General features: G+C 48.5%; 4 protein-coding genes across 4 annotated transcripts; 1 reads left to right on the top strand and 3 right to left on the bottom strand.

Annotated features, from left to right (window-relative positions):
• Positions 1-2,672: 2,672 nt before the first annotated feature.
• On the top strand, positions 2,673-8,504 carry RhiXN_03797 (kinesin motor domain protein; the record flags this gene model as incomplete). Its single annotated transcript, XM_043323614.1, has 22 exons — positions 2,673-2,736; positions 2,791-3,048; positions 3,104-3,115; positions 3,176-3,194; positions 3,248-3,258; positions 3,311-3,426; positions 3,478-3,551; positions 3,603-4,008; positions 4,059-4,175; positions 4,237-4,327; positions 4,384-4,697; positions 4,751-4,757; positions 4,813-4,865; positions 4,912-5,040; positions 5,098-5,130; positions 5,182-5,218; positions 5,278-6,040; positions 6,090-7,926; positions 7,977-8,093; positions 8,165-8,235; positions 8,293-8,404; positions 8,457-8,504. The coding sequence occupies 22 exons, from the start codon at positions 2,673-2,675 to the stop codon at positions 8,502-8,504; spliced, it is 4,689 nt and encodes a 1,562-aa protein (XP_043176033.1).
• Positions 8,505-8,999: 495 nt separating this feature from the next.
• Positions 9,000-9,971, bottom strand: RhiXN_03796 (phosphoadenylyl-sulfate reductase (thioredoxin); the record flags this gene model as incomplete). The annotated part of the gene is made up of 4 exons (XM_043323613.1): positions 9,000-9,083; positions 9,144-9,285; positions 9,389-9,510; positions 9,564-9,971. The coding sequence occupies 4 exons, from the start codon at positions 9,969-9,971 to the stop codon at positions 9,000-9,002; spliced, it is 756 nt and encodes a 251-aa protein (XP_043176032.1).
• A 2,657-nt stretch (positions 9,972-12,628) lies between these two features.
• Positions 12,629-14,436, bottom strand: RhiXN_03795 (IBR domain protein; the record flags this gene model as incomplete). Its single annotated transcript, XM_043323612.1, has 7 exons — positions 12,629-12,728; positions 12,777-12,841; positions 12,898-13,085; positions 13,139-13,239; positions 13,294-13,732; positions 13,769-14,221; positions 14,274-14,436. 7 exons carry the CDS (start codon positions 14,434-14,436, stop codon positions 12,629-12,631), a joined length of 1,509 nt encoding a protein of 502 aa, XP_043176031.1.
• A 4,973-nt stretch (positions 14,437-19,409) lies between these two features.
• On the bottom strand, positions 19,410-25,669 carry RhiXN_03794 (IBR domain protein; the record flags this gene model as incomplete). The annotated part of the gene is made up of 14 exons (XM_043323611.1): positions 19,410-19,713; positions 19,769-19,833; positions 19,891-20,084; positions 20,136-20,236; positions 20,312-21,860; positions 21,923-21,949; positions 22,334-22,931; positions 22,971-23,072; positions 23,125-23,749; positions 23,799-23,976; positions 24,026-24,467; positions 24,524-24,784; positions 24,875-25,350; positions 25,405-25,669. 14 exons carry the CDS (start codon positions 25,667-25,669, stop codon positions 19,410-19,412), a joined length of 5,187 nt encoding a protein of 1,728 aa, XP_043176030.1.
• Positions 25,670-26,745: the final 1,076 nt, after the last annotated feature.

The following is a 26,745-nucleotide window of genomic DNA, read 5'->3' as shown; positions in this document are numbered from 1 at the left end:
TAGTAAGAGAAACGAAATCATGGGTATGAGCGGTTCCAGTACCAGATTATTTATCAAGTGATTGCAATCGTATAATTATTTGTGCGCATATATCCTGGCCTAATTATAATAATGAAGTACCGAACTGAGTTTCTAGCGCTTGGCAACGTGCTGTATAATCCACTGTGCCAAGTTAATACGTGCTTCAAATTGTTGGCGACATCTATACTAATGAGCTTGAAACTGGAATAAGTTATGGATTGACGCCAGTATCCTCATGCCCGAGTCATTTGACGGTTTTACTTTCAAATAGGCTCGGAATAATGAGCCATGACCACCAAATAAATGTGGGTATCGATATTGTTCTTTGACAGGTTACTGCGCCTCGATGCACTAGATTAGTAGGTGGGGCTCAAGTCAGTTATGGCTATGGTCTTTGCCAACAACTAGAAGGCGTGGATTAAAAACTCGGGGACTAAATTATTAATTTTGTTTACGGTGGATTATAGCTATAGGCGCCTTCCGTCCGCCAAGCTCCGGACCTCAGGCAATGATGTCCATCAGCCCAACTGACTATTCGCCTCGTGCCAGTTACCTAAGTAAAATGACGTACATTTCTCGGTACGAGAGGGATATTGTATATATGACCTTTGGGTGTAGCAAGGGGCATTAAGTGTGGTGAAGAGAATCCATAGATGAGGTTATATGCACTGAGATATTTTTAAGAACGCGGTACGACGATAGTGGTATGGAGATACTGGATCGATCAACGATATAGTTTTAGGACCCTCAAGGGGCCTACTGCATTCTGGTTGTGCAGGCGTCTGTGCTGTGCCCGATCAGGGCTACTGACTATCTTGCTCCAGACCGGGGGCACCACAGCACAATTTTGTGAGCGACGTCGAAGACCTTCCAAATCATATTTGGTAGATTATCGATAGGAGTCACCGAAAACTGTGGAGCTCAGTGCTACTGCTATGTTGTAGCGATAAAGCACGGGTGTGAAAATAATCTGCTAGTAGCTACTAGTAGCATGTTAGCGCTGTTTCACGTGGGTACAGTGATTGCGCCGGTACCAATTTGGGCGTAGTACTTAAGGGACGAAAAGGTCCACTCTACTTATTTCGTTCTTCAACTTGCAGCTCGCAGCAGTTCAAGGCGCTTGTAGGCCAGCATCTCCAAAATTCTTGTCCGGCTGGAAGGATCAAGTCGTGATGGGTTCCCAGTCATCTAGCCACCAGGCTATCCCTCGTAATGCATCGAGGTTGTCTAGGACGTTACCACCTCTGCCTTTGAAACGAGCCAGTGCTTATGTTGACCTGGATATCCCTGAGCTGCCTAGTACATTGCAATGTTCAATATGCCTGGAATACGAACCAGACATAGGGTTCCCACCAATTACGCCTACTCCGGGATGCACGCACAGGATTGATGTCTGCGTTTCATGCCTACGGACTTATATATGCAAAATGATGCAAAGTTCACTCGAATTTCGATGCCCGTCGGTAGGCTGTATTGGTCAAATGGACATTGATGAGATACAAGCAAACTTGGGTGGGACCTATCAGCAGGAATTCGACAGGCAAGTTATCCCACACGGATTATATTTTATCATATATTATATAATTGGGGGCAGATTTTGTGAGATGAAAGTTCGGTTTATGCTTCAGAGAGAGAAAGGATTGGTGTGGTGCCGGGCACCGGGGTGCGAGTCTGGGCAGATCCATTTAGGAGGAGGTAAGTTCGCTCAATGAAGCGTGGCGGGTTATCTCAGGTTCAAAAGCGATCTAACGTTAACGTCAACACCCCTCCCTCCCCTTATGACGCAGCTGAAATGCCAATAGTGACATGCCAAAAGTGCGGCTCCAAATCTTGCTTCACGCACGATAGCATCTGGCACGAGGGTCGAACTTGTGCACAATACACACAAGAACTCGTAGAAAAGGCAAATTCGCCGTCCCATATGCGGGAGAGCAAGAAGAGCGAGTCGTGGATAAAAGGTCACACAAAAAACTGTCCTGCTGATGGGTGCGGAAGACCGGTGCGTGTAGAATTTGCTAAAGTATGTGGGCTGTGAACGGATAATGGATTTGGACTACGAAGATACAAAAAAATCACGGATGCGATCATATGACATGTCGGAAACCGGCAGGGTGTGGGCACGAGTTGTGAGTAGTTTACGAGTAATTGTGAATGCAGGTTTATTGAGTCCAAGCCCGTAGTTGCTGGGTGTGCCTCGCTCCTTATGAACTAATTCGCAACCGGGGTAACAAGTACCACAAGAAGTCGTGCAAGTATTATTCTTGAGGTGGTTTGGATGTCGTATGGTCCACCTTTGGTTATGGACTATTATACGGAGCGTTTCTTTTAGATTGGACTGAACTGGAGCCCAGATTTTGTTCAGACCAGTCGAAACTATATTATGCACAGGGGATTTCCGCTTGAAACATACCAAAACCTATGTAAATGTACCATATTTAATATATGTTATAATATTGAATGTGTCGGCCCGAATATACAGAATACAAAATATCGGTACGAATGATAGATGAGTAGCACAGATAGCTTGGCTTCAATCACAAGGATCGAATTTGATTAAAGAGTTTCATCGAATAGCAAGCCAAAATAAACACCCACAGAACCCAATCAAGCGTCGAGAGCTTGTCTCCCACCCAGCACCTCAGACTAGCACGATGGGGGACCACGGAGATGGAAACATCAAAGTCGTTGTACGATGTAGGCCTTTGAACTCTAGAGGTATTTTGTGCTTGATAGTATGTATAGTTATACTAGCTGAATGATTTTCGGTAGAGCTCGCGCGAGGCGCAAAGGGCCTGATTCGTATGGTGGGGAACCAGACATTTCTGGATCCACCAGATGAGACGCCACAGCAGCAGAAGGGGAGAGCTACCGAGCGCAAGACTATGGCATTCAGCTTCGACAAGTCCTATTGGTCTGCTGGTCCACGGGATGAGCCTGGATACTGTAGCCAGCAAACTCTCTTTGACGACCTTGGCAAGGAACTCCTCGATCACAGTTTTGCCGGATTTAACGCGTGTATTCTTGCTTGTGAGTGAGTCGTATCATATACATCTAATCAGGCTAACTGTCCTGTGGCTTGTAGATGGGCAAACGGGTCAGTGATCTTATTTGACTTGGCCAGTGGTAACCATCTGACAGTTGGAGGGCGAGATAGGTTCCGGAAAGTCTTATAGGTGCGTCTGGACTAACGTTTAATGCCACATTGGCTAACATTTGTGGTGTGTAGTATGATGGGGTGTAGGTACAATTACTCTAGGCTGAATTACATCGTCTGACTTGGCCAATGTAGATGGTGCTGACAAGGGTATTATACCTTTGACATGCTCGGAGCTTTTCGCTCGAATCGACAGGCAGCGTGCTGGAGATCCGCACGTGAACTTTGTGGTGGAGGTTTCGTACATCGAGGTCAGCTACTCGGTTATGACCCAGAATGCTTAACCCACATGGTGTTTCCAGATCTACAACGAAAAAGTACGAGACCTGCTGAATCCCAAGAACAAGGGCAATCTAAAAGTTCGTGAGCATCCGAGGTTAGTATAGATCTACCTGTGTCAATATCACATCTTGACGCGGGCTCTAAGCTTGGGCCCGTACGTTGAAGACTTGTCCAAATTGGTAGCAGCATCCTATGACGAGATGATGACCCTAATGGACGAGGGTAACAAGGCCCGTACTGTAGCTGCTACGAATATGAACGAGACATCTTCCCGTTCGCACGCCGTATTCACTCTCTTGTTGACGATGAAGCGACATGACGTCGATACAAACCTGGATACGGAGAAGGTCTCCCGAATCAGTCTCGTTGATCTTGCTGGTTCCGAAAGAGCCAATTCGACTGGAGCAACAGGGCAACGGTTAAAGGAGGGTGCAAATATCAATAAGTCTTTAACTACTCTTGGGAAAGTTATCTCCTCCCTTGCACTCGCGAGTAGTGCGGAGCCAGGCAAGAAAGGCAAAGGGGCAGAATTTGTACCTTATCGTGATTCGGTATGTTGGTACGGGGCGTATACGACTAGAAACTGACGGTTTTTCCAAAGGTCTTGACATGGCTTCTAAAGGACAGTTTGGGCGGTAATTCCAAGACCGCTATGATAGCTGCAATTTCTCCGGCCGACTACGATGAGACCCTTAGTACGCTTCGATATGCTGACCAGGTGAGTAGCTGAATCCTATGCTACTTCCAGACAGAGTTGAAGATCCAATTATCTCTTGCAGGCCAAGAAGATCAAGAACAAGGCCGTGGTGAACGAGGATCCTAATGCCAAGATGGTCCGTGAACTACGTGAAGAGTTGGAGATGCTCAGAGGTTCGTAGTGTCTCGTGTAAAGCACTTGCCAGCTGACGGAGCTTTGAATCCAATAGCTCGTGTTACCGGCGGTGGCGGAGCCGCTTCTGAAGCCACTTACGACCCCACGATCCCCGCTTCCGAACAAAAAGTTCAGTACATGGCCAAGGACGGCACTGTCAAGACGGTTACGAAAGCAGAACTGCAAGAACAGCTTGAAACTAGCGAAAAACTGATGCAAAGTCTGAACGAGACTTGGGAGGAGAAGCTGGTCAAGACCCAAGCTGTGCAAAAGGAGCGTGAAGCGGCATTGGAAGAGTTGGGAATTACTGTTGAGAAGAACCATATCGGGGTTCACACTCCCAAGAGAATGCCGCATCTGGTTAATTTGGTAGGTGCTTTGGATTCTACACCGTCTGTGTTTTACTAATTCAGTTGGTTTAGAACGAGGGTAATGTCCCTGCACTAGCTTTTATTGATCATCTATCTCATTTGACTTTTGATAGACCCTCTGATGAGCGAATGCCTTCTGTACCAACTCAAAGAAGGGAAAACTATCGTAGGTCGATAGTATGCGATTCGAAAGAAAAGCTAACTGTCTCTAGGTTGGGCGTGTGGACAGCGAGAAGAACCTTGCCATCCGTTTAACCGGTGATAATATTAAAGAGGAGCATTGTTGGTTCGAGAACAATGATGGGGTTGTAACCCTACATGGTCATCCGGACAGTATTACGGTGAGTAAACTTTCGCGGATCAAATTAGGATCGGTATTAACCTGTGGTTGCATACAGCTCTTGAACGGCAAACAGATTACACCCGACAAGGTAATTCTATTGGAATGGTGACAAGTTCGGGGGCTAAGCTCGTGATCTTAGGCATATAAGCTTAAAAGTGGTTACCGAATCATCCTTGGTAAGTCCAATGCCATTTACCTCGCCATTAGTCTCATTTGTCCCCCCCCCCCCCGTTAGGTGATAGTCACGTCTTCAGGTTTAATAATCCTGAAGAGGTCCGGAAACAACGTGCCAAGAGTAGCATGCACATAACGCTGACTGCTGCCGACCTCGAAGCACTCACACAGCCATCGCCTGGCACTCGACCGGGTTCCCCCACCTCAGATACAGACGTGGATCACGATTGGAACTTTGCTTTACGCGAAGCCGCCCTTGCAAGGTTACACGGATTAGATCCCGGGCTTGACAGTCTCCCCGACGAAGATATCAACAAACTCTACGATCGCATCACAAAGCTTAAAACAGCACGCGATCACACCTCCAAGGGCCGCCCTGAGAGTAGCCTCAGTCACGCGGACGATGTTTGGAGCGAGAGCGGTCGACCCGCTCCCAGTGACCTAACCGACGACACGAGTCTGGAAGCCAATGGCGTGGAGGGTTCCCTTCGAGATATGCAAACGCACCTCGGCGACTATGAGGCAAGGTTGGGCGCCCTCGCCGAAGTCAGCGAAGTGGAGGAAGACCTCAGAGCGGAGAAGGAGCAGATGGAGCATGCGCTCCAGGTGGTCCAAAACCAGATGAAGCGATTGTTGGATATTCGCGCCAAGGGGCTGGCCGCAACCGAAGATGACCTCAAACCCTTTGAACCTCAAATATATACGGCACGGCAGCTTAGGCTCATTCGTAAAGTCTTGGATAAATGGAGATCCCATCGCTCGTTCTCGATGGCCGAAACTGTCTTGTCTAATGCGGTTCTCGTGAAGGAGGCCAATATTATCAGGTGAGTTTGGGCAAGTTAAATGGTGTTGGCCACAACTAAGTTTGCACAGTAAGGAACTCGAGAAAGAGGTTTCTTATAACTTCACTATTGCCTCTGGGGGGACGTTAGCATGCCCTGCATCTGCTCTTGAAGGTATCGCCGGGCTGGGCGAGTTTGGGGACGTTGCAGATCCAATACTTGCTTCACGAACTCAGCCATCTGTCGGAGTCAAGGTCCTTGACAAGAATAATAATGCAATATACGTGTGGTCCTTGGAACGCCTTCAGCAACAACTACAACGTATGCGCAACTTGACAGCGTACTCGGATAGGCCATCGTATTCTCGCCACTTTTCGTCTTCGGAACCCTTTTATGACCCCCCACCATCCGGATATTCATTTATAGGAAACGCTATGGTTTCACTTGCTCCCTTGTCCCGCCGCTTCTCATCCACTAGCACAGCGCCTATTTTCTGCCGTTACACTGCTGAGGCCATTGGGTCGTGCCGAATAGATATCAAGGTCGCAACCGTGACGCATCCATCGAAATCGTTGGGAGGCTCTACTTCGACCAGCAGATCCTCTTCTCCTATACCAAGTACACTCCCTTCGGGATCCAAGCTTCGGTTTACCGTCTCCATAGATCAAGTCAAGGGTCTTTCCTCGGTGGACTTTTCCTCGATACATGCACAGATTAGACTTTCGTCATTTATTGGGCCGGCAGCTACACAGGACGAGGTTTATCCTTCAAAGGCGCTCGATATGGATACCACGACGTTATCGGACTTGAAGTTCCGCCAGACTTTTTCCGTTGCGATTACGGCCAAGACGCTTGCTTTCCTTCGTTCAAGTTACGCGCCAATCGAGTTCTTTGCTCAAGTCAGGCCAACCTATCTTGAGCGACTTGAACGATGGGATGAGTTGCGCGAGCTTCGTATGGTGAATCGACCTTCTGGTTCAAACGGGGAACTTAGACCGATGCCGACCAATTTACCTCCCATGCGTCGGTCCGAATCCGACTTTGTGGTCGAACAATCGCATGACGTCGTCGTTTGGGCTCAGATTCGCGAACTCACTGCAGAGGGTGACTATTTGCCCGTGCCCGTGCAATCGCAAGGCCACCTAGACCCTGGAGTGTTCTGCATTCATCAAGGTCTCCAGCGCCGTCTAACGTTGACAATGGTCACCAACTCTGGGCGACAACTGCCCTGGCTGCAAATCAACCGGGCTCGAGCGGGAAACATTCGACTACTTGATCCCAGAGGACAGGTACAAGACTCGACTTCCAAAGACTTTTATGAGCTCAAGCTACTCAAAGACCAACCAGCCGAGCTCAACACAGATGGAACCAGTACCCTGACCGTAAACGCCCTCTGGGATTCAAGCGTGCATGACTCACTACTCCTTAACCGTGTCACCGCTGCGAACCATCGTATCTTGATTCAGGTTCAGTGGTTCGTAGAGGTCGAATCTTGCCTGGAACCAGTGCAATTTTCTATGGACCTTGCCGTAATGATCCAAGGACGGGATGCGGGTAAACCTTCGCGGCTATACAATTTCTTAAATTCTTCCAAGACTTTGTCGAAGACTAGCTCGGTTTTCAATCTCCGTATGACTCCACCGCTTACGCGGTCTAGCAAGGACCTATGGCGTTTGGATACATCCGGAAAGTATGTCCGCAATGAGGACATCCTCGGATCGTGGCGGCCGAGAGGTATCTCAATCGTAGAGGATTACGTCAAACTGGATACAACAGAACGGCGCTCGGCCGATGTGCAAGCTGTTAAGGTTATTCTAGCAGCGGTACCACCTCAACAATTCGAGGCAGAGGAGAAGTGGAGGGATAGCGATGAACTACTGCGCAAGTCGGTGGAGCTATGGAAAAAGAAGTTTGGGCACCATGGAGAGGTGCGCATTTATCGTTACTTCCCATTATCCGGCTAACTTGGTTCGTTTAGATTGCTTTGAAGCAAGACCCATCTGAGCTTGATTCACCTAGCACAACGACTTTCACTGAGGATGACGAGCCCACAGTTACGATAAAGCTCCAGGCAGACCAAGCTGATGGCGAGAACGTTAGTTATTCATTCGCTACCCCTATGTCCTTATCTGATCGTTTACCCCTTTCAGTGACACTGCTACGAAGAAAGGGCATCTCCTGGTTATGACTGATGCGATGGAGGACAAATGGGAGCGCCGCTGGTGCGTGCTTCGCCGGTGAGTTACACGCAAATTATTCTCCTCGGCCCCTGTTGATCAACCGGGATGATGCAGACCGTACCTGTCACTCTATGCGCGCTCGAACGAAGTAGAGGAGCTTGCGGTTATCAGCCTTCCTCCTGGACTCAAAGTGGAAAATGACCCGAATTGGGAGAATATGACTGGGGTGAGTGGCTCATTATGCAGCTCCCGGCAAATATTAACCAATCTGTCTGAAGCACAAGAACACGTTACTCTATATACCGCTTCAAACTCTTACGCTATGAAGGCTTCAAACGCGAAGGAGCAGCAGTCTTGGATGCTGAAGCTTGATCCTACTAGAATACCCTGATCGTTCATTACTGTTTCAATTAGACTTAATTCTCGACTGAAAACTCCCCTTACAAACTCTTTCTCTTGTTACTATAATGGATATTATTCTTACTTTCTTGGGTCATTCAATATGGTTGGGTGACTTTTGTAGGTTGAGCACAGTCGTATAATATACCCAACAGATGCAATGCGTGGTTTTCGGTGTGATCCGAGAGTTCAAAGGCTTAGGGATGCTGACTTAACAAATCACTACCAAAATCGATATGAACTCGGACAGAGCCAAACTCAAATGGCAACTACACCTCACCTGATCACGACCATCAGATCCTTGACCTCACTCAATACCTGACGAGACTAACAGAAAGTTGCACAAGGTTCATATAACTTGTATACAAATACAGACTAATTACACATTAAGTACAGGGGAATCCAAAACCAAAACATGGCGTTCAGTTGGTCGAGACTATTGTTGATGATGGAAGTGCCTCGGTATCTGGGCGTGACTCATCCTTGAGACGGAGCTCTTCCTCGCGCTGTGGGTGAACCGCTAGGTGAGCACAATATAGCAAAAGCTTTCGCGAAAGAAAACTGACCTGTTTCTTCATAGCCAACAACTTCAACTTGAAGTAGTCCTGGTGGAGCCCGCACTCCGTTTTCTCCTTCCCTGCCCAACGGCCAGCACGCTCGCCGGCATCGCCGGAGCCGCTCTTGATCGTCGAGTGCCAATCTCCGACGCTTCGTATCCTTGAGCAAGGAGAGCATTACGAGGGACATTGTGCTCTTCGACATACGACTTCACTTGCGCAAATGTCCACGCGAAGAGAGGATTGACCTTTACCACCCGGTCGCATCAACCTCGATGGGCTGCAGGTTGGCCCTGTCGGCGCCCTGGGTAGCACGTCGGCCAGTAATGACGGCCTGTACGTTGAGCTCTCGGTATGCTCGGCGTGCCGGCTCCACCTGCAAAACTTCGGGTTCAGATCAATTCTTCGGTACCAGGAACAGGCACGTACCTTGACGAGGTAGTCGTATCGAGGTTCGTCAGTCTCCCAAAGTTTTTGTCCATGAATGCGCTCGAAATCTTCGACAGTGTCGGTTCCTTCAGGGCGGTATACATGCATGGTGCTTTGGTAACGGCGCTGGACTTCATTTGCCAAATCGAGAGTTTCTTTGAAATGGTAGAGGGTATCGATAAAGATAAGTGGAGGTGGCGACGTGGTAATTTTGGCCAACATATCCGTCGCTGCCAAACCGGTAAGGCCAAAGGCAGTCGTCTGGTAGAGGTTGGGGAGGTGAGTAACCGCCCAAGTAAGGATCCCCTGAGGAGACTCATTGCGGAGCTGTTCATTGATGGTATCGAGCTGCTCGGGGCTCAAAGGAAGGCTCAGGAGATCGGTTTGGAGGGGGATGGTGACGGTCATTTTGGGTGAGGAGACGAGCAGGTGAGAGGTGGGTAGAAATTCGGAAAGGTGTGTTTGTCAGATGCGGGGACCACACTGACGTCCTCAGGTCGGATTTATATCATGCTGGAGACGCAATTTTGTATTGTTTTAACTGGTGGGAGTCGATTGCGTGCTCAGTACCTCATCTTAATATGGAATAAGCTAGCTCAGTCAGCATCAAACTTCCTTTTCCGGATATGCCTTACTCAGATATCGCATTTTCTTGGAATTAGTGCTGCCCGAACACGGGAGAAATTACTTCCACGCTTTATAAACATCGGTCGACTGTGTTATAATACTCCTTAGTACCGGGCATGAATTGGACATTTGTTGTCGAATGACGTATAGTGTTGGTGAGGACACCGTTGGTTGTTTGCAAGCCCAATCTATCATCACGAATTAGTTATGGAATTCGTCGGCTCGATCGCATTCCGGGATCGTTACAGTATTGACACGTATGTACATAGTATACAATGCACATGCGGGAGCTGGAGGTTCTCATGATGGGACCATAGTTCGCGTTTCCTTCAGCATACAGATGTCCTTTCTTATACAATCATACAATCATACTATCGGAGTATCTGAACCCATAGGAAGAAAATCCACGAGCGGTTTCCCGCGGATATGCGTTTAGTTATCTCATAAAGGCGCGCCCATGATGGTATCTTATCTCAATGGGCTCTTCGCCTCAAAAAAAGGAACATACTTCTACAATCGGAGGACCCAAAGTAATAATCGTTTCATGGCTAGTTTTAATCTGCTATCATAATGCCGGCACTTGCGCTTGTGCAGGTGGTTTCCCTGTTCATGAATCGGTTTATAATCGGCAAGGCAACACCAGCAGCTGTAATGAACCGAGTCAGATATCCAAACTCATCCAAGCCAGTTGTTGAGTCAACCCACAATTCATGACCACATCCCATCGGCCCCATGCAAGTCATATGGTCACATCCATACCCCTTTTCAATCTAGAGTACAAGAAACAAGTAAGCAAAACAGATAAAATAAATATCCACAGTAGTCTTGGGCTTACTATTCTTCCACAAGTTGGACATGCTTTAGCATGTTTTGAGATGTAATTTTCATTTGCACGGATCTTGCCAGCTTGAGCACTTCGCTTCATCTTGGAATCATATTGACTGCACGTAAGTCCTTGGTGCCAGGGGGTATCGTGGACATAGCAAGATTCATGTCCGCACGCTTCACATTTCACATTTGGACATGATGTCGCTGATCGAAGAGACGTCAGCATCGCCAGTGTGGATTGTATTATTGGCCGAGCTGAGCAGAATGAGTTTTGAAAGGAAACTTACAACTGCCGTCATGAAACTGTCCAAACGAACACTGAGGGTTTTTACACCAGACAAAATTAGGCATTGCATCAAGCGCCCTTCGAAGTAATAACCGCTCGTATCTGACAAGATAAGACTTTATATATGAATATATCTAGCTCGCCTTTGATCACAACAGAATTACCCACCGAGATAGCACATTTTCGTCCTTGACGCCCCCCAGAATGTCTTCATAAGATAAAAGCTCGTTACAGGATAACAATGGACAAGTCACGTTGGTGAATCCCCGGTCGCAGACCGATATTTCAATATGGCGTTCTAGACACTCTTCGCACACGCGCGAATCATGAGCGCAATTCGAGGTACCGATCGTTGTTAGTGGCTTGGGTTCAAAGCATACCATGCACCGAGGTTCAACAGGACTCGAAGGAGCTGTTGATCGATGTATGGACGGAACAATGATAGGAATGGTGGTTGCCTCGACATGGTGTACCTGAGACTGGTTGTCGCCAATGGGTATGGATGTTTCGGAACTCTGGCCAATTGAAGGAGGAACATCGTGGTTTATACTAGCAGGGATGGGCGGAACGGTCCTAACACGAGGACGCGAGTGTTGTGTGCATTTGGGAGCGCCACGAGTCGTTTTACAGAGGCTGCCATAGTATGATAACCTCAATCCAAGAGTCAAGCTAGGTCTCAGATAGTATAGGATACCGACTCTTGTACAAACTTGAATGGAGGCTGTGGGTGGAGGCTGTGGTGAAGCGAGCAAGGTGCGTGGTTTTGATGCTCTTCCGGTGACACGCGTGAAGTCAAACCTCGACACGATGTTCGAATCGATTTCCAGAGAAATGCTGCCAGTATAACCTTGTACTTGCGGAAGTTCCTATCGGGATGATAGAAGCCCGGGTCAGACTTTCCACTGGCGCTTGGCCGGTGGTAACCTTGAAGTGGCAACCTGCTGGACACTCCGGCAGGAAGCTTGACAAAGCAGCTCCTAATCAGGCGACCCAGCAAAGGAGCCCTGGTCTGGCTATTCTTCATATGGTATACCAGTACCTTAAGCTTAACCATCCCGAATGGCATACAACAATTGGAATATTTATTACATAACTCATGTGATATATTGTTGCTACATAGCACCACAATCCAATGTGTGTTTCAATGACAAAGCGTACATGTATAAGTGAGATGAGGCAAGACTGCAATATATAGATACACCAAGTTTCAGATATTTGAGCGAATGTGAGACAAGTCGCATAGAAACTCAGTCGGTAAAACGCATACTCCATGAGGAAAAACGGAACAAGGATGGGGAAGAAAGGGTCAAGGAAATAGATAAACTCATGGACGTCGAACCGTTATACATCGACGACGAATCCTGGATGGTAGATGCGAACATCCGGGCTTGTGACTGCCTCCGTCAGCTAAGCATTCCCAACAACTGGATGTAAAGTCAGCAAAAGAAACGGTTGCGTGAATGTCAACTCACAACTCATGTCCGCATCCCCCCGGCCGCTGACATGTCATGTGGTCGCACCCTCCATTTCGCTCGATCTATACAAAATGTGTATCAGGTTCTGTGTCAACCAGTGCACAATGATCTTCTCTACCTTGCGCTTGCACTTTGGGCACGACTTGGTGTTTTTGGCCAAATACGCTCGGGTAGCTCGATCTTGTTCCTCATACCTGCGCAACTTGATGTCAAAATCTTCGCATGATAAACCTTCGTGCCAGGGCCGGTCATGGACATAGCAGGATTTTTGATGGCAAGTGTTGCAAGTCACAATGGGCTGGTTGGCTAAAATTTCAAATTGAGTTGTATGGGAGGGTGGAGGCAATTGATGGACTCACGCCCGGGTTTATGCACCTGCCCAGAGGTACAAATCGGATTCTTGCACCATACGAATTGCTCGGTGTTACCCATTTCCCGTCTGATCAAGAGTTGTTCATAGCTATTCAAAGTGACGCGTTATAATACAGTTTAGGGAACTTTATGAATTACTTACTATGCAAGCATGCTCCAATCTCGTACAGAGCAATAGACATCTTGGTATTCCAGCATCTTTCCACATCCGTCGTGGGGACATCTAATACCAACGCTTCTGGACTTGTGTATGGCTATCAATATGTGTTGCTCGAGACAGCTCACGCAGACCGTCGCCCCATGATGACAGGATGCAGTAGGACTACGGGCGGCGAAGCGAACGTCCGACCCCTGTTCAAAGCATACAACACACATTTGTATTTCTCCGGTAGTATTTGAAGCAGCCGGATTAACATCGATAGGAGTGAGGTCGCTGACAGGGATTATTAAGGGTTGAGTCGGAATGCTGGCGATCCGGCCGTCGTGGCGAGGATAATAATCACCAGATGAGTCGATAACCATTCCTTGATAGTCTGACGTTCCGGCGCTCCCTCTTGAAAAATTCTGGCTCGGTTGCCATTCTGCCAGTATTCATAGCACTCGGGGACGTCTCGAACCGGGAGAGTGGCGACGGAGAACGTTTAATGGGAGCGGATGAGGCTGGGGGCTCAGGGAGAATATATTCGAAGGCCGAAGGATGCTGTCAGAGCTGCCCGCGGGCAATGACCCAGGTGGGGATGACCGATGAGCATACAGATTGCGCGCGGCTTGCGCTGCGGCTATTTGGGCGTTTGGGGTTTTGGTGCGGATATCGAGAGGAGATCCGTATGTATTTGCGCCATATGGAGCCGTTGGCTCGGGTCGCCGTGCTGCTTTGGGCGAGACCGAGGTCGAGGCCGTTGTAAAGGGATTGACCGGCGGGCCCGCGTCGGATAAGCTAGGCGCCCAGCCAGAGTCCTCACGAAATGGGCGAGGTGTATTGTGTGATTCATTGCGGGATGAAGTGGCAAAGGTTGAGTATGGCGGCCTATTCGAAGGAGGTGGGTTTGTCGCTTGCGTGGCAGGTACTCCTGTGGAGAGGTTCAGTTATAATGACAGGGACGATCTTCATCCATTACTGACGATAGGAATCTTGGCCGTAGCTCCTCGAACCGCTAGGCCCATTGAATGGACTTGGTGCCATTTGCTGGCGTGATACTGTCGAACCGGAAGCGACTCGAGCGAAGCCTAGAGCGGGGACAGACGTCTGAGAGAGTCCACCGAAACCAGAATATGCCGACTGCATTGCCGTAGTCAAGTTCATCGACTGGTGTGGTGCGTTGGTGGCAGCTGAGGGGAGTAAGTCAGGAAGATCGTGGTGAATGAGAGATCCAAGGAGGATTGGAGATGGATATTCGTACCTTAATGAGCATCTCACTTAGCGCCTCCCCCTCTGAACGCCTGGCCTTTCACACTGTGCTTCTAATCGCAAGACGTACATAGCCGGTGCGCCTCATTTTCTGACCTCACAATACCATCGAGAGCTGAAGCATGCTCTCCAAGTTGAAACACCAGATGAGTGAAGGGCAAAGAGTAAGAAGAGCGAGCATACATGATATGAATAACGAACAATTATAACACCTGTACTGCCAACCAGTCGGCATCGAAACGTGTGGACCTCGAGGGTTGAGCAAGGAGGACCCGTGACTATGGATATCTGCGGAAGATCACCCCGATTATCGTTCGGCGCTTACCGAATACCGCGCGATCACTTTCATCCCTTGTATGCCAGCAAAATATAAAGTTAGACTACCGATCCAAAATTTCCCAAGTTCGCGCTTTTAATGAAATTCATGTTGATGTGGTTGGTATAATATATGATAAATATATACTGGGGACCAATCGTATGATAACAGAATACGGGGACTACATAGATCCGGAATGGGTGACACAATGTCTTGTCAGTAATCAACCGGCTTGAGGAACGGACTCTGTCTCTCTGGTATGAAATACCAGTCCAAATACAATTAACAATAATTATACTAAAGCCCACCACACCACGGGAGGCATTGCGGTCGCATTGTACGGTGTTTTGTTAGATACCGGGGCTTTCTTTGTTGAATGTAGGGCCTGTCGTCTTGGGAGTCTTATGAGCCTTTCAGACCGGTTGATTACTTCGGTTGGCCCAGAATGTCGTTGGGATTCTTCGGTGCGTTGCGACAAGACTGGCACCGGCGGTAGTGTGGAAGATTGGCGTGGAGTTGGGTTAGCGACCAACGGATTCAGAGCTTGAACTAGGTCGGGTATCGAAACGGTCGAGACAGGCACTGTCGGCGTCACTCTGGGACTAGTAGTAGGTGCTACTCTCACAGGACGAGGTCTAAATGGTGTCCGGGGTGGGATAGAAACAGGGGCTACCGAGGCCAAGAGAGCCAGCGATGGCCTCGTAGGTCTTATTGCAGGTGTCCTGCCAGGAACCAGCACCTGAATGTGATCCCGACGTGACCCCCGAATTGGCCATCTCGGCCAACTCCCGCATAATGTGGACAACTGGATTTATGATGGTGGTTTCCTCGTTGATGAATGGGGCCATAATCAGCTAAACAGGCCCAGCAACTACAGAATCATATTGAGGTATGAATTGGAGCTTAGCACAAAAGGCTCACAACTCATGGCCGCATCCACCTGGGTGACGGCATGTCATATGGTCACAGCCGTTGTCTTTTAGTATCTACGAATATCTATTATCAATAGTCATTGCGTAAGGTAGGGCTTGATGCTTACTGGATGTCCACAAGCCGGATTCGGACATCGTCTCGCATGCTTCTCGATGAAATTCTCGCTGGCACGATTCTCTAATGCCTGTCTTCCCGGTGCCGTATATTGCTTGCAAGTGAGACCAGAATGCCAGGGTACATGGTGGGTGAAACAGGAGCGTGCATGGCAGAATTTGCAGATTACGAGCGGAGCTGAAGCTAGTAGAAACGCAGATTTAGGTTAAACTGAATTCTGCTGGAGCATATGGGATAATGTCACCCACATCCTTCTTTGTGAATTTGCCCTCGACCGTATGATAGGTTGGTGCATCACACAAAATTTGGATGTGCTTCTCGGTTTGTCTGGGCCACCAGGATATTATATCTTGTATCTCAATTAAGTCACCAAAGCGTATATGATAAAACAAGCGAAGAACTCTCACCTATTCAAGCATGTTGTGTTACCCTGGATGCGTTTTATTACATCTTTGGGTTCAAGCGCCCTCCTGCATTCGGTGTCCGGACAAGTCAACGTAGCCGACCCCTCTAGTATTTTGTATTCGATATACCGCCTGAAGCATGACGTACAGACTATCAATCCATGTGTGCAGGACGATGTGGGTAGGATCCATTTGTCTGTGTGATCTGGACTCTCGAGGCAGATCAAACATACTGGTTTGGATTGTAAGTTGCTCTGGTGGGTACCAACCGGGGCCTGTTGGCTCAGTAAGTCCGCATAAGTTGGGAGGTGAGTCTGGGCGGAAAGTCTCAATTGGAATATACCCACAGGGTTATCTATATTCTGATGCCTGTGTGCGCCGGATCGGTCGTCGGTTTGTTGGAACGAGTGGGGAAATAACCCCGTGTGACCATGACGCGTGTGCTCCAGGTCAATATCGAGCAGCACTATCGGGAGCGGGCAGGGACGATGCCCGTGAGTCTGGCGCGAACGCTGAGTAGCTTGGGCTTCAGAGTACGCCGAGTCAAACGATGACATGATAATACGCCAGTAGAGAACAAACTTAAGTCGATAAAGCGACAAAGTAAGAGTAAAAGGAAGCCTGTCCTCCAGGATTGTTAAGTAGTGGTATATAGCCCCATTGTTATCGATATGCCTCATAGGTTACACGTCTGGTCCGCATGTCGGTAGTGAAAAGTCACTGCTATGTCCATCGTGCCTACATCACATGCCTAATCCGCACTAAAATATAGCGCTCGAAATATGTGATTTGCAAGAACATCAAGCGAAGTGAAGGAGAACTGGATGCATTGATGAGGCTCAGTCGAAGAGAATTGCAATTGATTGGCGGCGCTAGTTGAGATTGATCACGACATGTCATGGGTCAACAACAGGAAATCTATATATGCATATGCATGACAAACAGACATATGGGTAAATTTATCTCAACCAGCAGACGGCCTTCCTCGTAATTGCTGCAGTACTAATCAATAATCCGGATTACGCTTGGATAGGGCGTATCGTATTCTTCACAAGTGGCCTCATGACGGTGAGGTCCTTCATCAAGGATGATCCTATAATCTGCCAGGCAAAGCCAACAGCTGAAATCACAGCGTTGTGCCGTAAGAATTAGTATAGTTAGCAATACCACGAAGTTGAAGGACCGACAATTCGTGCCCGCAGCCAGCGGGAGGGCGACAAGTCATATGGTTGCAGCCACCATTCTTCTGAATCTTCAACCACAAGTTTATGCACGTGTGATAGTTGGGTGAGTATTTAGAGATATTCCATTCATTAAAGCTTACCTGGCTTCCGCATAATTGATTGGGGCACCTTTTGGTATTTTTACGGATAAATTCCTCGGTTTCATATTCTTCTTGCCGTTGTCGTTGTTTCTTTTTACTTTTAGTGAGTAATTGACGATCCTTGTCTTTCATTCTAGCCTCATATTCACTGCAAGTAGAACCTGTATGCCAAGGTATATCATGCGTGAAGCATGATTGGGAGTTGCACTCGTCACACACAACAAGTGGATACTCGGCTGACGGGGGAAACGTCATTTTATAAAGAGGTCAATTCATGAAAACACAAACAGACCTCCGCCCTCGTGGATCTGCCCCCAACTGCAAGCCGGGTTCTTGCACCATACGAAGTTAAGATCGTTTCCAAGTAGTCTGCGCAGTAACAAAGCTTCATAACTGGTGTGTTTGGTACCGGGAACACGGGCCAAGATTCAGCTTGAGCTTGCACTGAAATGCATATAGTCGCTTTGGTCTAACCGTACTTACCGATTCAAGCATCTTTGATCGCCTTTAGCCCCCCGTAAAACATCTTCATACTCAAGTATTTGTCTGCAACCGGGAATTGGGCACGATATTGAAGTCAATCCATCGGTCAAGACAGAGTGTGATATATGGCCCTCCATGCATGGTATACAAATAGTCGGGCCATGTGTGCATCGTAAAGTGGGCCCACATCGGGGGAAATCATTAGAATTATCAAAGCAGATCGAACAAATAGGTGAAATGTCGCGAGAGATAGGCTCTGGCGACAGCGATACTAAAGTAGTACGTCGACTCTGAGGGGTTGAGGGCAACGAATTTTCCCCGAATTCTCCGGGCTGTATAAAATTGATTCCTCGGATTCTAACGTGAGAGGCCCCACTCGAGCTAGTAGTTGGTGAGCTCCGACCCGAAGCTACAGAAATACTTGGATGATGAGTGCCATGTGTAGACTTGATTGAGTAGTTTCCTTTTCCAAAAGTCTGAAATGCTTCGGCAACCTCGATCGGATCCCAGACACGCGCCTGTCTTCTCGATGTTCTTCCATATTCGTTCTGATCAGTTATAGTAATTGAATGGGTACTAGGTCCTTGCTGGGGCTGCCCATGGGGTATCGAAGAACCGATAGTTGTGCTAGGAAGTGGCGGGTAATGAGGGTACGGAAGCACACGATTCGATGAGCCACTGGCGCCTGGTTGTGGATCCAGCACCAAGGATTTATACCTCCACTTATCATCAGGTCGAGGTGCTACTATTGAGTTGCAGAGCGTGAGCCTGATGTCATGTTGATCTACAATTAATTTAATTTGTACTTTCCTTGATCTCCGTACAGGTTGTAAAATGATATAGGAGGTTTGTGTTTGTTTGATGCCTGCTTTGCGTTCATGCTGGATTTTCAGTGGCTATAGCTATAACTTAGAGAGAGGATACGGAGGCTTCGGGAACGAGTTATAGTCGGTTGGAAAACTATCGTCAGCGCTAGGATAAGCGTAGTCCTGGCGTTAGCCTCGTGGCATAAAGCGGTGTAATCCGTGAATTAGCTTCGTCCGTGTTGATGGATCCATGGAATGGTTCATTTATTCTATAGTCTAAGAAGACTTATCCTATTACTGGCGGGTAATGCCTTCGACATTTCACGAGCCAAACATGTCACGCCGAACATTATATATAGGGGCATAAATCATATAATCATGGTGATAGAATATTTACACCATAGAGAATAGACCAAATGGAGCGCATACAGTTGCGGTTGCTGTTCACTTTGTTATTCATTACTCTCAGATCACCCACGCAGCATCAACACAGCAGCGGCTGCTCCTACGAGCCAGCTCCAGACCGATCCAGGGCCTTGTTCGCGCTGAGTCTGTTGCATCGGTTGCGGGGGCGGGGGTGGCTCATGTCTTGCTTGTGCTTGCGGGCGGACGGCTGGTTGGGGTGGCACATGAGCTAGACGGTTGAGCTCTTGTCGGTAATAATCTTCAAACACTGTCGTTCGTCGAATGGGAGCATAGTGTTGACATGTTGTGGCATGCCGATGGTTTCCTTCCCTGAGTATGGTCTGGTAATCTGCCAAGCATACCCAGCAACTGGGGTGCGAATGTCAGTTTCAGTATGAGATCATAGTGGTATATTCGGGCTTACAATTCATGACCGCATCCGGCTGGGCGCCGACATGTCATATGATCACACCCATCGTTCTTTTCAATCTGCATTTATAGCATAATCAATATTTTTTGTATTGAGATCTTCATGAAAATACGTACGCGACGTCCGCATCTAGAGTTGGGACACTGTTTAGCATGTAGAGAGATATAGGCTTCGCTAGCTCGGTTCTCGCGCTCCCTATTGGCATGCTGGGTTGCATATTGGGAACAGGTGAGGCCCGTATGCCAAGGTACATTATGCGTGAAACAAGAACGAGCGCGGCAAACTTGACAAATGACAATTGGTGCGTTGACTGAAGGAATACCAGTTAGCTCGGGCGACTGTTAATAAAATGGATGCCCACCTCCGCTTTCGTGTACTTGACCCCAATCGCAGCCCGGGTTTTTGCACCATACGAAATTGGGTTCTGCCTCTAATGTTCGGCGTAGCAGTAGTGCCTCGTAGCTAAGGTTTGAGGTCAATTCGGTTAGTTAAGTGGAAAATTGGTGCATAGTCACAAACGTGACTTTGGTAGCTCACCGATCCTGACAAGTCTTTGCGCTTTTGGTAGCTCGGATTACGTCTGCGTACTCCAGGTTTTGTCGACATGAAGTGTCCGGGCAGGTCAGAGTAGTGGAGCCCTGTGAGAGCACTGCATGCGATATATGCTGTTCAAGGCACGATGCACAGACGTTGATCGGGTGTACACAACGGGTAGTAGGTCGTTGTCGAGGGAACTCATCTGGGATGTCAAGGCAGATTGTACAGGGTATTGAAGGCCTAGTACGTGTAGGAGCTCGACGAGTGATGTTGAGTGGCGGAACCGATACGGGAACTGTCGGAGCTGTTGTGGTAACCGTTGGTACACGGACGCTCCTAGCTGGTGGTGCGAGTTGTGGAGTGCCAGCATCAGAATCGATGAAGTCTGTTGAAAAACGAGTTCTCGCCAGTGCTGGGGTTGGACGATTGGCAGTAGAAGAGCTGTCCCCGGCAATGGACGAGACAGCCGCCGTATCTGGGCGTAGATTTGTGCTCAAGCCGGGCTGATTGCGATTCGCCACAGATGAGAGTCCTGTGTGTGCTTGATGAATGGAGCGCCAAGATGGAGCCGTAGAAGGTAGTGTGGTATTATTGGCACTGGTGGTAGAGGTGATAGGTTGCGTAGTTCGTGATGCACGTTCATCAAGGGAGTTTGTCCAACGAGGTCGAGCTCCGATCCTGAGAGGAGCTGTGGCACCTAGCTCACGATTGGAAGACACACAAGACGTAGGGTGAGCCACCCGCTGAATGGTATTGGTCGCAATGGCGCTTCGGGGACTTGGGTGGTTACTGGTACCGCTCTTTGAAGACCTCGAGAGAGTAGGGGTCGTATATACGGATGCAGATGAGCCCGGTGCACTCACTGGAGGAATGCCATAGTTTGCAGTCCGACTAGCTGAAGTGGAAGGAGCGCTAGGGGGTTGAGTTTGAACTCTGGGTTGTTGCTGGGCTCTCGTCTGCTCTACCGTTTCCTCGCGAGCAACAGCCGCAGCTTTCCTAGCCTTGGCCTGTCGACGTTTAGCCGCACGTCTGCTAATAACTTCTCCAGTAACCGGGTCGATAGTTAAATTATTCGAGGCTCCGGAATTAGATTGGTTCTGGCGCCGACCGTCTCGGTTATTTGGACCATTCTGGCGGCTGCGAGAGGCTTCAGGATTGCTATACGATGTCTCTAGACCAGCTATAGCTCCATTTTGGGACATCTCGTTCCGACCTTTCTGTCGACCACGATTTCGGTTTCGATTACGATTACGATTACGTCCCTGCGATTGTGACTGCGACTGAGTAGGTTGAGAGGCTCCTGTGTTCCGTTGTGGTGAATTGTTAGAGGTATCCTGTGCTGAATTACCCCTGTTTCTCCTATTTTTGATTTTGTTCGCGTTGGTTAGGGGTGAATTGTTGGTGACGACATCTGTGGCTACGTTGTTTTGGCCACCTAGCCACGGATCTACTGCAGGGGCGGATAAACGAGGAGCACGCGGTGAACGAGGTTTCCTAGTAGCCCGTGAGCGCATACGCCCTTCGAGACCATGGTCCTCGAGTTCTCGACCTAATGGAAAGAATAAACGGACGAATTCGTGTGCAGGTTGATAACGGATGAATAGTACTTACCTGTAATCCAGCTTTCCGAAACGAGAGCTGCCATGAGATGCAAGAATCAAAAAGGATATAGATAGATCCTGTACTCCCACTATAGGCTTCACGACGGGGAGCAACAAGGAGAGGCAGAGGGTTTAAGTGGCAAATAAGTTCACAGGGTCCTTTAGCCACCCAATTAGCGCTGTCAGGTCATCTGGTCATAAATGGATGTCACGAGACCAAAAAATTTACCTTATTCAGAGTCTTATCACGTATAGAGAACTTATTTCTAGCGGTCTGCCCATGATATTGGTCCAGAAAGCATGTTGAACAACGTATGCTACATAATATATTAGTTATGATTAAGTCTTCAAGTACGGTGCAAAGCGAGATTCCATAATGCATATAACCATGATTCCGAATGCTTTCAGTCCATTTGGCTACCATCTCCCAGAAGTATTCGGTTTAAGAAGCTTTGCTGCGACTCGGTAGGATTGAACGTCTCTTCTATATAGGTGTAATCCTCATTGGGGTCGTCCTCCCCCATCATTGATGACGGCGTCATCGATTTACGGCTTGGAGTCGGTCTCGCAGGCGTTCGCCGCATGACCTTTGTCGGAGTCACAACGTAGTGTTGCTGCTCTGCACGTTGAGATTTGGGCGTTGAGAACCAGTGTGGTAGGGGTCGGCGAGACAGCTCGTTGGGTACGTTGGTGGGTGATTGAGGTTCCAGTGAGATTGTCACTGGACGAGCGGGTTCTTGATCCTGGCTTTCCGACTGCTCCTCAGACTCGGTGCCTTCCAGCTCCCCGGTTTCGTCTTCTTGCTCAACGTCTGGAGACTCTTCCACCAAAACCTTGGCATTTTGCTTTTGTGCATTCTGCCCCATTCTTAACCGTCTCGCTCTTTCGGCCTCTTCAATCAGTTGGCGCTCGTAGACTTGGCTAACGGACTGGGAGGGCCGTAGCGATTCCCATGGGGTCTCGCATTCTTCTTGTGTTTGGGTGTTCTCTGGTATAGGTGGACTCAAGACCGGTTGCTCCTAACGGGTGAAAAGTGGGGATGAATCGGGGATAGAGACGGGGAGACGGAGCTGGGAAGACGTTCGTGGCGTGCGGGCGTCTGAGGCGTATGCTCTCGGCCTTTCGAATCTTCCGTAATCCGTGCTGAGGAACGATTCCGTCTCGAAATAACCGAGACAATCGGTTTCATAGGCTCGGTGCTCTCCCGCGCACCTGCTGTCGCTCGGTTGAGGCAGGAAGAGCTGGGGAAGGCCGGATGTCGATGTCCATCTCATCGGCGTCACTGCTATCCACCATATCCTGCTCTATTGACTTCCGGCGCTGGGTACTCGTAGATGCTTTAATCGGTCGGATGTTTCTGCTACTGTTCTGTTGAGCAGTCTGGGACGATTTCTGCGGTATTCCGGCCGAATCGAGAGTACGCAAACCTGCGTTGGATTTACTAATCTTGGGTGGAGATTGCTCGTCGCCAGACGATAAAGCCCGAATGGGGCTCGAGTCTAATTCCATGTTCTCTACGCATGCGCGACCTATGGGACTCGAAGGAATCTGGCTAGCTTTCGGTGCTGACCGACGTACAACAGGAGTCGCTGTTTTACTTCGTTTCTTTGCTGCCTCAAAAGCATGGATTAATGGTGAATCGCGAATGGGTGTCTTCCCTATGCGAGATTTGGCCTTTCCCTTTTGACCGCTGACCGGGATAAGGGATAAGTCCGGGCTTGATGCCCTTGATCCACGACGTGTCGGAGTTTGTGGGGGAGGGGATGATGGTGGAAGGTCATATACGATAGGTGTATGCGTTCCCATCTCTTCGTCAGGCGAGTCTCGGTGCACTTCACTGTCATCGTTGTGGTTGCTTCACTCCCAAATCCAAGCATCCCAAATACGCCTCGCATTCCAGCAGCAGATTGGTTTGGATCAATTGACCGCCTTTGATAGGTGATTGTGAAGGAGGAAGTGATTGAGATGAAGTCACTGGGGAATAGTCGTCTGCACAGTAGAATAATTCGAATAGCTGAGGAATACTTCTGATTGTTGGGCTGGTATAGGGAGTTGGTTGAAGGACTGCATCCTACTTTGGTTAAATGAATGCCTTTTGGATCTGGGCTATAACCAGGCGGCGGTGATGAATCATGAAGTGGCTGAGATGACGGAATAATTGTCAAAGATGACGACCGACTTCGATTTGGGCGCCCATTTTCTTGAAGCTGAGAGTGGGCAGCCTCGAGTACATCGTGGCTAGGGACTACACTGTCGGAATTTGGGGGATCCGAGAAAACCTTGGCTAAAGTAGGCTGTTTAGCGTCACTGGTATTACGAGATGGCTCAAAACCTAGCGACGACATGAGCTTCCTTGGAGAGGGGAATTCGGTGGGAGAAGGCGGGAGAATACACTGGGTAGCGCGACTAGGGGTCCGAGGAGGATTAGGATTAATATTATGTATCGGTAAGAGTGGAGTAATCGCTCTTTGGCGTTTAAGGGGGGTGTTTTGGCCGGGAAGTCGCGATAAAGGGGCATGAGGAAGTAAGCCAGTAATCGTGGTGGTATTTCGGGGCTACAAGTTATATAAATCCATGTTTGGGACGACAAAGCGTCAGTGTACGAACTTACAGGCTTCGGGGGCGATTCTACTGTTCCTAGCTCGGTCGCCTCAATAGAGGGATCACTGCTTGACATGAGGTTGGATGAATACAGAGGAGTAGGTATCGGTCGAGGGCTTGAAAAATTAGGTGTAAACAGGTTCGACCTTGCTAAGTGGTTCTTGGTAGGTGTCTTAGCCGAAGCAGGATGAATCGTAGGCTCCGTGGTCGCTGTGGGTATATCGGTTGGACTATTAATGGCTCTGGAAGCTTCTGCATTGGGAGCACTGGTCTGTGAAACAGCCAAACATTAGCTCCGTAGAATAGGAATCACGCAACAGATGTGCATTTGGGGCTGAATATACAAATAGACAAAGCTTACCCGGGCGCAGCCGAACACAGTCCCGCTGTACTTTCTTGGAGTGGAAGGTTGGTAAACCTCTCCTTGGCTACTTGGGATGCAAGGTGTAGACTGACTCTCTCCGATAGCTTGTGCAGTCTCTATAGTCTTTCGTACAGATGGTGACCCGTAGATCTTCTTACTTCGAGTGGAAGTGGGCGTGAACACTGGTGTAGGAACATGACCCGGGTCCATAGGAGCGACACGTTGAGACGAAGGCGTGAACACAAGGTGCAGATATTGGGTTTGGGAGGACTCAATAGTTTCGTCAGGGTCAAATTCGAGCATATCCCGAGAACTTCCAGTCTGGGAGGGTGCAGGTGAGGCAAGTGCACGTTGAGCACTGCTTCCAGGTCCAGACTCCATAGCTTTCCCAGAGATATACGAAGTAGGTGAAGGTGACCGGCTGGAATCTGGCGGGAAAGGGCTTTGTCTTACGCCACGAATGGGCGACCGATCTACATAAGCCAATAAAGCCAAATGTAAACGAATGTAATTTGATAGTTACGAACCTGGTGACGTAGCTTTCAGTTTTCGTTTCTTTGCGCTCGGTGGCGAATCGGATTCTTTCGCCGGGCTTGTGCTTTGGGTCAAGTCAAGAATCTCCAAATCAGGTGACCGATTCGATCTCAGCGGTCGGGCGGCAAGGCTCGATTGAGCGAGACGCTTGGGCCGAGTCGAAGTAGGTGCATGCTTAGGTTTAGATCGAAAGAAACTATTGATAGTAGATTGCTTCGAAGGACTTGCTTTACTGGCATTCTTCTTACGCGGGCTCATGCTCCAACAAAGACGATGGGAGTAGAGAGAAGTGGAGACGAGAATAACGAAGTACAGTCAGAACCGGACCAGATGATTACCCTTGGTGAGTATGGTAGAGACCTGCTCCAAACAGCAGTGTGTCCGCCACGATACTCAAAACTATCTCGAGCACCTGCTTGCGGTTTTAAACTCGATCGAAGTCGAGATAGGCCGGACTCGATCGCCGCACCGCGTGCCAAGAATGTCACATGACCTAAATAAGGGTCGTGTCCTTCCCAAATGACCTCACAAGCGCCTACTACACCTGCTGCTATGTCTTTATTCAGGAGCCGAATTCCCACCTTTCAACCAAGAGTAGATAGCATAGTATAGTCAATACTCAGGTATTATTTACTGAGATTTCGGGCTCATGTTATGGTCTTGTCTCTCTTCGTGGGACGACTGGTTCATAATTGCTCATACCCACCCAGTGTACAATGAAGAACCGACTTTACTTATCGACTCTGCCACAAGTCCTTGCTACCAACAAGCTATCCCGCTAGCCTAAGGCAACCTGGATCAGAAGCACTTGCTATTTGGGTATATTTGTTAGCATTGCGGTCCGCATACAAAGATTAGTATACTCCAGAACGGCACTCTTTCCTATCTCACGTGAAACAAGGGGTTATGGAGTGATAGTTCCTGGATGAATCGAGGCATACGGTATAATCTATTCCCTTGGAAATTCTCCATTGTTTTGCCTTAATCTGGCTGGGCGACTATTACCACTGGTTGGTTGATGATTTATTCAACTAGTACAAAGAAACACGCCAGTGTAGGGATGGCTACGACCACGATAAGTTACTCAGTTATGGTGGGACACTTTCGTTATGTACGATTGGACCAGGGCCTCACGATCTTAATAAGGCCGATCGCACGTAGCCACTATTATGATCATATGAGAACCTAAATTGTTTCCTATTGCTAACCATCATAGGCCTAAAACAGCGTCAAACCAGAAATTACAGGCCGGATCCCAGCCAGCACTTCCTGATCCAGCTACAAGACTTTTTAAGTTAAAAACTTGTGTTTTATGATTTCTGTATCATATCTCA

This window comes from Rhizoctonia solani, chromosome 1, assembly GCF_016906535.1.
Source record: "Rhizoctonia solani chromosome 1, complete sequence".
Taxonomy (NCBI): domain Eukaryota; kingdom Fungi; phylum Basidiomycota; class Agaricomycetes; order Cantharellales; family Ceratobasidiaceae; genus Rhizoctonia; species Rhizoctonia solani.
The sequence above is the reverse complement of the archived record's forward strand: the minus strand, read 5'-3'. Positions and strand labels throughout refer to the sequence as shown.